Consider the following 10,318-nt stretch of genomic DNA (forward strand, 5'->3'; position numbering starts at 1 on the left):
GGCCACAGATTGACACATTCAAAAGGTCTATATATATATATATATATATATATATATATATATATATATATATATATATATATATATATATATATATATATATATAACATGACAGAGTAAATATAGTAAGTCAAATGGCATAACAAGTCGATGCCATATGCCAAAAACATTCCATAGTTTGCCTGTCACCTCGTCCCCTCAATCTATAGTCAGCTGAGTCCACACTCACGCGCACACACGCGCGCACTAGCTGCTGCAACTGTTGCTCTTAGTTGCAGCGGCTATATACATCCGCACATCCAGCTGTTTGATGGAGGAGGCAGCGCACCGCCCGGACGCACGCGTGGATTAAAGAGAAGCGCTCAGCTCTGAACCTTCACACCTTCTTTATTTATTTTTTTATCCTTCCCGTTTCTCCTCAGCGTTGAAGACGCGTGCCAGGATGCCTGCAGCTTCCTCCGAGTCAGGGCAAGGGTCCACCAAGATAACTCCCGAGGCGTTACAGGAGATGCTCCAGCACTACAACCTGAGCCGCCAAGAGTTTATCAACACTTACAACATCCAGCCGCTGGTCTACATCCCGGAGTTGCCGTACAGCGCCAAGACCACCTTCGTGATCATGTACATGCTGATTTTCGTCCTGGCTCTGGCTGGGAATAGTTTGGTGGTCTACATAGTTTTGAAGAAACGGGCGATACAGACGCCGACAGATATCTTTATTTGCTCTCTGGCGGTCAGTGACCTGCTCATCACTTTCTTCTGCATCCCTTTCACTTTGCTGCAAAACATCTCGTCTGAGTGGATCGGAGGTGAGTTTTTAAACCTCTCATGATAAAGAGAAGTAATGGAGAATGCTTTGCATATGGGGAAATAAGGCGATTAAGGCGCATTCAAAACTTTATTTTCGTGTTTGCTCTGGCTTAATGATGCACGCGAGCGAAGTCCGTCATTTACTCAAAATAAGCTGTGAAGCACAATAACTCGATGAATACAGCGGAACATTGAAGGACCCGCGCTGATTCAGGCTGGTCAGCAACAACATTGATCCCTTCAAGCTATAATTACTGCGAGAGCTTTCTACACAGATCAATAAATCCATCGATGAGTGCCACGTGCAACTGTTTAGTATTTGAGTCGGTTGTTGTTGTTGTTGTTGTTGGTTGTTTGTTTGTCTTTTGCATTAGCAAGCAGAGGTTGTCACTCAGAGGTGCTGTTAGTCAGTCTAGTATAGTATAATATGGTATAGTATGGTATTGTAAAGTATAGTGTGGTGTTGTAAAGTAGAGTATGATATAGTATAGTATAGTTTGATATAGTATATTATGGTATACTATAGTATAATAAAGTATGGCATAGTACAGTATGGTATAGTATGGGAATATGCCATGAATTGTCATTAAAAATGCCATAGTATAGGAGAAGTCATAAAAAGTAATTGTATGTCATAAAATGTAATAATATCATAGCTGGTATATCATGGAAATGTCATGAAAAAGTCACAGTTTTTGTATACAAAAATGTTATAGTAGTGTGTCGTAAAATCCTCAAACAAAAAAAACATTAATCCCTTGAAGGAACGAAGCGAGCTGCAACAGGAGTGAACACCTCTGGAGGGAAGATTGAGCCCTCATGTTTCATCATAGGTTCAGTGTAAATAATCTAAAACTGAATATCTAGGTGTATGAGTCACATAACTTTGACTTTTAGGACCCTGAACTGTGAGGAATTAGAAAAAATAAGATGTATAATATGTTTCATGAAATCTGTCTACACAGATCAATAAATGCATTGAGAATTGTCGCATTTAGCATTGCACTAGTACAAGTTTATTTATTGTGTTTATTGTGGACTTCAGAATCTGTGATGCTCATGTTAAACTTTGCGAAAGGTAAAGTACACAACATAGTAATCAGGCAATGTAATGGAACACAAAACAAATAGTCATAGGTGATTTATACTTTTTCATTGGGTGCAATCACTTTACAGTCTAATGAATTTTGTATGTGGTAAAATACTGCATTACATCATATTTAGAGTGTTTTCTGTTGTCCAGGAGGACACAAGATAACATGCCCCTCTTCTTCAGCCTCTAAAGGGCACCAGAGAGCTGAATTAAACACATTTGCCTTAGTGTCCTCATGACGTGAAAATAATCCCCTTTTCAGATTGAATTGGATTTTAAGTCGATTTAATCGATTTAACACTTTGCAATATTGTGACCATGTGTGATTCCAGCAAGGACACCTCATTGAAATGTAGCAACACACAGTGTATCGTAGCAATTGAAGGCCCGCTCAAAGCATGTGATCTTATTAAAATGCGCTCACAATTAGAATCAAGCTACACTTAACATTACGGTCTTACTACAGTGCTAGTTTTCTCCTGGGTTTCAGCTCTGTGCGTCATTAGCTGTAATATATTCAAGAGTAATCAGAGATAGATTTGTCATTTCAATGAAACCTTGCCAGAAGATGAAAAGCATCTGGGGGATAGGTCACTTTTGTTTCTCATCTCGAATAAAAGAAAACATTAACTCCTATAGAAATGCATGATTGTGCTGTTTCTGGGTACCTCACTGTTTTACCCAACTGTGTTTCTTGCAGGGGTTTTGGTCTGCAAGACAGTTCCCTTTGTACAGACGACAGCCATAGTGACAGGCATCCTCACAATGACCTGCATTGCCATTGAGAGATACCAGGGCATTGTCTTCCCACTGAAAATGAGGAGGCAGTACTCATCGAAAAGAGCGTACAATATGCTAGGTATTCTTATATTTGTGTGCCTTATTGTGCTAAGTGGATATCTTTGTGTGTCTTTTGTGTGGGATCTTTTGTATTTTTGGGATCCTCTGCTTTGTGAGCCCTGCTCGGATTTATGAAATGTAAATAACCATTGTGTAAGCCTGTGGTACACATCCGACGTTTCTTCTGAGTGTTATGCAAGTCAAATTAACCCTTTATTGCAGCGAGATCCAATTAAAGCTATAGAAATATACATGTGTGTTGATAAACACGCAAACATCTCTGAGCACCTATGCTACGGGTAACCGTAGGTCAGAGAAGACAAATGCAGACAAATATGCATTGGAGGTTTGTTTTCTAATTTTCAGGATACCGTGTTTAAAAGTTGTTTTCTTCTCTGTTTGGAAACCACTTCTCAAAAACAGTTGGATTGTCAATCAGATTGCACTCTAGCCCAACATGGTCAAATCTGATTGGTTAATCCAACTTCCTGTCAGTGGGTTGGCTACAGAGACACTAAGACTGCACCTCAAAGTAAGAGGAGTAATGACAGAGAAAACAGTACTGAAAACACCTCAGAACAAAATGAAATAAGGTCTAAAAACACTGTGGGAATAGAAAACAAAGCAATGTGAGGAACTTTGCATTTGGCTTGCTTGATTGGCAGCTTGTTATTGAGGAGAAAGGGATTTCATTTAGCAGCTGCTGTTTGGAATTAGCAGGTTCCTCTTTCACCGAAAGTACATCAAACTGAGAAGTATTTAAACCAAGATGTTCCACAGCTGGCTGCTTGTAATTGTTTTACTTGTTGTATCCTGCAGGGCTGGTATGGATTGCCTCACTGATAGTTGGTTCCCCCATGCTGTTTGTGCAACAGCTGGAGGTAAGTGTTGCTACTCGCACCTGCCGCCTCCTTTTCATCCTCCTTTTTCATGTAAAAAAAAGAAATTGATTAGCAGACAATTGTTCCGTATCAGTTCCACATCATCTTAACTAAAGTCCTAAAATGCTGATTGATTGTGATTAGCTATTTAGATGATGACCATAATTCATACAGTGATCTGATGAATCACAACATCACTGAGAGAATACAAACCTTGTGCATTGATTGATTCTGACTTGTGGTTTTTATTCTCCGAGGTACAGAAGTGATGACGAGGTTGTGGTTTGGCAGATTATTGTGTGACTGACCTGCTGCTGTTGGTAAATGTCATGGACCATAACTTCACATATCCAGTGGAAAAAAAAGAGACTTCAATTGGATGGCTGAGACCTGGGAGTTTTCAATTTGGCATTTGATATAAGAAGCTTCACAGAAGTTCAGTCAGGAACACTCTCTTCACACTTTTTTCATTTCACTGTCTTGCTGTGACTTCTACCCTATCCAGTGATTGTGGGCGTTCACTTTTAGATTAACCAACCAGATCTGCCACGGTTTCCTGAGGTCAATCACATCTTTGCTATTTAAACTTTAAAAAAAGGTTATTTTCTGTGCTGCTGTCAGTAGTCATTGAATGCCTCCACCTCAGTCACCTCCAGTCGGCATCAGTCATCAGATTGCAGCAACTTCCATCATTACCGCCATCCCCAGTGTCTAGACTCCAGGGCTTATCTGATTTTAGCATTTATACACCTTTATTATGCTATCCAATCACCACAAACTTTTCGCTATTAATTTCTGAGGTGTAAACATTATTGGTCATTCTAATTGAAGTCTCTCCAGATTGAAATAAAAATAATCCTGCAAAATGCATTTACCTCTTTAATCCTAGTGCTGTGTATGTGTATCTTCTTGGAAACCCATCCCCAAAGCATAACATAAATACTACACATGAAAAATCAAAATATCTCATAACATACAGTTGTCACGATCAACAGGCAGGGATCTAAATGCAGGACACAAAACTTGGAGTATAGAGTGACAAAGTCATGTGACTATCCTCATTAAGAGTGACATTACTAAGACCGTTTGCAGATAATGAGGATGGATGAAGGGGGAGAATCAGGCTGGTGGCCGAGGTTGTGGGAAGCTGGTGACATGGTGAAACGAGCCCAAGCAAGAGAGATGGCAGGGTGAGAGTGTGGCAGAGCTGCAAGCACATGCGCAGTGGACCTGTTGCACAGAGCAGCAGATCAGAAGCAGATTGGAATAAACAAAAAAGAAACAAACTTTAATGCAGGCGCAGGGCGTCCAATTACCTCCGTTGCCAAGTCAGCGGTCTGCTTCTGGACGTGCACATTGCCGCGGTTGAAATACTTCAAGCCAGGAATAAACAGTAGGGGACGACATGTGACACGACAAGAGAGAGAAAGACTTAAAACAAACAAAAATGATTGTCCGAGAAAGAAGAAACCATCAGAGAATGGAATAACTTGTTTAGGTGAATTTGTGGCTGCAAAACTGTTCTGCTCATGTTACTTGTTTGCTCGTTTGACGGAGTAAATCTTGTTTATTGAGGGATTCTGACTTATGGTTTGTGTTCTCCTTGGTGCCAAAGCGATGATGATGTTGTGGTTTGGTAGACTACTGTGTGAAGGATTGCCTTGCATGGTCTCTTGTTGCTCTGTGGTAAACCAGGAGCAAAAGGCCATTAACGCTGATGATCCTTTTGTGCAAATTCAAAGTAATATTAGAAATGACTGCAATGAGGTGGAATTATTTTTACTTTAGTATTTTCAGCTGATTGTACGTTTCGAAATCCCAACGGAGATATCACAGGAATGTTATAGGAAAATTATAAAGGGCTGTTAAGATGATTAACTGTGAAAGAGTGTTTCGATACTCTGACAGAATTTATGAACAGATTTACAGATTGTTGTATTCAGTGAATGGGGAAGCGGTCCCACAAACAAAGCTCTGTCCCTCTTGTCTCCCACCACTTAGTATAATTTCTTAAGCCCTATTTGCACAAGACAAATAGCAACAGGGGCCCTCTAGTAATTTTTCATAATTGCAGAGGTTGTCTGTGATCGTAATCCTACGCAAATCTATGATGTCCGTAATTAAGAAAAAATGTAAAACAAATTACAGAGGTCATGTTAGATCTGTGGAAAATGGAATCTTGTCAATTTTTTTGTGATGTCTTTTTCTCGTCAAGCTTCGTAGCATGCATTAGCAATCATAAATGAAGCATGTTGGGTGGAGATTGTGGAGGTTCACTCGCTACACATCATGGATACGCCTCTGCACTGGAGCAAGAGGACTATAATATAATGTATCACGATTTATAATATTAAAAACAACACATATCATACAGTATAATATTTGTCATATGAGCCAATATTCAGCAGAGCCTTTACATTACACCCAATGGAGGGTTACATTAAAGTTGAGTAGAATTCAGACTTATGGTGGCGCACAGAGTTGTGAATTTCTAAATCACATGAGGTCCCCTGCTAATACTGGTAGTGGGCGAGTAGCAAGCTCATTAAAGTGGCCTCTGTATCACACAGTACAGTCAGCTGCTCTCCCACAGGACAACAGAAGGGTTAGCAGTGGCAGAGACTGCTGTCCATAGGAGAATGGACACTTTAGAGTGCGACTGCTGAAATACTGTGGAGAAGAAAAAAAAAGTGGAAACATAAATGATCAGCCTTGTCTGGATCCTTGTTCCAGAAATAACAGCTTTCCCCCCTTCCCTCTAAAAGGTGAAGTACGACTTCTTGTACGATCACTACCACGTGTGCTGTCAGGAGAGTTGGCGCTCTGTCACTCACAGGCAGGTGTACACCACCTTCATCATGGTGGCTCTCTTCCTGCTTCCTCTGGCCGCCATGCTCTTCCTCTACACACGTATTGCCATTGAGTTGTGGATCCGGAAGAGGGTGGGCGACTCCTCGGTCCTCAACACCATGAACCAAAGGGAGATCAGCAAGATCTCAAGGTACGTTAGACAGCACAGGTGTCTCCTTGTCATATGTATTCTTAGCATAATGTATCCTGGTAGTGTGGATTTGAATCCCCCCCGAGTGGCTTTGCTTCACATTTCAACTTTAGCTGGTGGTGGGAAGCCAGTGAAGGAGCATGTCCTTGTAGTTGCACTGACAACTCCGACTGGTTGGAGATAGAAACTGTACTTGCCTTTTAGTTAGTTTAGTCCCGCAACTTAATGGCTGAAACTTTCAGTTGTTACCTACCAATGTTTACACCCGGTGGTAAATCAAGAAGAAGCTAAAACATCACGATGGATAGATCAGTGACCACAGCATCCTCTTGCCTGCGAAAAGTTTATGTTGGTCCTTTTAAACTTGTCAAGTTTATGCTTTTAAAAGAAGGGAAATACGATCAAAATGCCAATTGAATGATGCGAATGTTTCGGCAGAAAGAGAAAGCCAACCCGTCCATCAATCCAGACCTTATGTTTGCTACTGACTCTATTGATTCACCAATTCTGACCTTTTGAACACATTCCAATGCCGGAGCACTTCTGGTGAGGACAGGGAATGTGCGCGGGTGCAAAGTGTCAGATATTTGCTCGTCCATGTCCGTAACTAAAGGGCACATTTTTACCCTCGTTCTGCAAATCACAGCGATTTTAACTTCGCTTACTGTGTACTTTCACTCTGAAAGGCTGCATTCACATTCTTTACATTATCTGTGCTCACTTTAAAAAGGAAATAGGCAAGTATAACATCCAACTTCCCAGTGCACATTGAGAATGAGACATATAAAAATGAATATATGTGCATATTAATCGATTCTGAAATTGTTCCTGCCAGAGTCCTGACCTTTTTTACTGGTACATTTAAATGGAAGAGCTCAATCATCGGTGTTATTAGTTCTACGTGTGCCTTTCCTGCTGTAACGGAACAACATATATGCTCTGACCTTTTACAGGAAAAAGAAAAGAGCCGTTAAAATGATGATTACCATCGTTCTGCTCTTCACCATTTGCTGGGCACCGTTCCACACAGTCCACATGCTGTGTGAGTACCGTAAGTATTTCAAATTGAATGTATTGTCGCCTAAATACACATTGCTGTTTTATTTGAGCATGTGTTCAGTTAATCAGTTTCAGTTGTTATCTCTGTCTGCGCGGCTTTGTCCAGATGACCTGGAAAACAAGTATGACGGAGTCACACTGAACATGATCATCGCCATTGTTCAGGCCATCGGGTTCTTCAACAGCTTCAACAACCCAATTGTGTACGCCTTCATGAACGAGAACTTCAAGAAGAGCTGCGTCTCCACCCTCTCCCTCTGCATGCATAAGCCTAACCAGCCACGCGGCGCCGCGGTGATGCCGAAACTGAGTGTGCAGTTCATCAAACCCCAAAGCAGAGAAGCCTTCCCGGTTCCAGATGAAGTCAATAACTTGATCCAGCACTCTGCAGAGAAAGGACCTTCCAGTTCGTCGCAAGGAGAGAGCTTGTTAGAAGTAATAGGGGAAAAAATCTCCACCATCCAAACAGAGCTCCCGGCAAACAGCTCCAGTCAAGTCAAATGAGAACCGGCTCAAAGATCAGGTGTTTAGCCGCCAAGCTCGTATCTTCTTTTGACTCTCTATCGACAGCTGCAGGTGCGCCAGATGTGATTTCAAATCTCTCTCTTTGCAGTGCCAGAGTGTATTTTTCATTCTGGTCAGGAGGACAGCAGAAAAGGAAATTAAAGGAATACCAAAAAAAAAAAGGGGGCAGTTTTGCCGCACTTGGAGCAACCAGGACCAGGGTCAGACAGTGAAACAGCATTTTTGTTTTTACTGAATAGAGCAATCAATTCTGTCGAGATGTCTCAGAAAGCTGCAGGTCATGTCGCCTCGCTCAGGGAGCATTTTGTGATTTGCCAGATGTTTCCATTTTAAATCTCCGCCTAAATAAGCATAAACTGTTACCACTGTGGTGTTGTAATACACAGAGAACTTTGGGGAAAAGACATCATAGAGGAAAATGGCTTCAGCAGGAAAGGAGTACTCCTCCGCTGTTTTTTGTACTGCTGAATCTATTCAAGTCTGCATGAAACTGACTTCAGTACAGGCGCATTTGCCAGACGTTATTGTAATAAGGTAGCTGTTTATCCTCCTCAACATTTGTATTACTTTTGGAGATCAGAGATAACTACTTCATAAAATGCACATCAGATGATGAATATCCCTCCACACTTGGGAATGAAAAATAAACTGAGCTGCTGGATGAATAGATGGCTTCGGAAACACAGCCTTTGTACATCTTTTTTTAGAAGGCGCTCATTAAACAACATACAGGACTAAAAGACTAGATTAAAAAAAAGACAAATTCATACAAATTAACAGAAAGTATAAGTTAGATTCACTGAAGGGAAGTGTTGCGTTACACTCACACAAAGGACAAGGCTAGTTTGAGTGTGTGTGCTTTATGGGGCTGTGAAATACTTTTGTAACGTTGCTATCTACACACAACTTTGGTGAATGTTATCATTTTGGTGTATCTTTAAAGTCAGAAACATTTTCTGTGATATGCTTAGGAACCACAGCTTGGCTTTGATTCATAGTTCTGTGCAGATCGTTACTTGACCTGTTGCTTCAACATTTTAATCATGAGTAAAGTGTTTTCTTTGTTTTTGAATATTTTATGCAGATCACTGGAATAGAATGTCAGTAAATGCTCTGTTCTTTGCTTGTCATGCAAGTATTTCTTGACGGTTGTGCTCTGTCTCCAAGCAAGAATGTGATTTTGCAGAAATGTGATCCTAATCCTGCTGGTAAATTTTATGGATATTAAAAGTCTTAAATAGTCCCTGCCATCAGTGTATAAATGGGTGTGAATGCGTGAATGACATACACTATCGTGTAAAAAACACTTTGAGTGGTCTTTATCTATTAATATATACAAAAAAATGCAGTAGCGAGTCATTTACAAAAATCATACAGTTCAGAGTGTCTGATATTGGGGCAACAGTCACATTATATTATTCCATTATCCAAACCACTTATCCTATTCAGGGTCGTAGGGGCGCTAGAGCCGATCCCAGCTGACATCAGGCCGCCAGTTTATTTCATGGCACACAGAGACAGACAACCATCCACGCTCACACTCACATCTACGGGCTATTAAGAGTCTTTAATTAACCTGAGCCGCTTGTGTGTGAACTGTGCGAGGAAGCCGCAGAACCCGGAGGGAACCATCCCGCCACGGGGTGAAGGTGCAAACTCCACACAGCCCGGGATCGGGGATCACGTGCAGCACCTACATTATAGAATAGTATGTTTAAAAATAAATGACGTGACCTGGGCTGCACGGTGGTGAAGTGGCTTAAAACAGTCAACTCACAGCAACAGGGGCCCGGATTCGATCCTCCGTAGAAAATGTTATATAGAAGTTATAGTATACGTCACCAAAAAAGTTCTAGTATAAAACACCAGAAAGTCATTAAAAATGTATGCTACCCAAAAATGACTTAATGCAGTATGCCATTAAAAATGTATGTCTTCCAAATAAGCCATATAAAAACTAGAATAACCACCGTGCCTTTAAATGCCTCGGGAACAGTCAAGTTGCAGTAAAAAAAGGACATTGGGTGTGGGACATGACGCCTATTTGACGTGTTGCACAACTCATAATTACTGTGCACTGGATTTATGAAAAACTGGGAGATAATGTTC

General features: G+C 41.0%; 1 protein-coding gene across 1 annotated transcript; it reads left to right on the forward strand.

Annotated features, from left to right (window-relative positions):
* Window positions 1-442: 442 nt before the first annotated feature.
* Window positions 443-9,377, forward strand: qrfprb (pyroglutamylated RFamide peptide receptor b). The gene is made up of 6 exons (XM_068583682.1): window positions 443-809; window positions 2,604-2,762; window positions 3,563-3,624; window positions 6,390-6,625; window positions 7,579-7,676; window positions 7,791-9,377. Exons 1-6 carry the CDS (start codon window positions 443-445, stop codon window positions 8,186-8,188), a joined length of 1,320 nt encoding a protein of 439 aa, XP_068439783.1. The 3' UTR covers window positions 8,189-9,377.
* The last annotated feature ends 941 nt before the right edge of the window (window positions 9,378-10,318 follow it).

The sequence above is a fragment of the Clinocottus analis genome, unplaced genomic scaffold (genome assembly GCF_023055335.1).
Source record: "Clinocottus analis isolate CAN_PGR_092001 unplaced genomic scaffold, fCliAna1.0.p SCAF_19, whole genome shotgun sequence".
NCBI lineage: Eukaryota > Metazoa > Chordata > Actinopteri > Perciformes > Cottidae > Clinocottus > Clinocottus analis.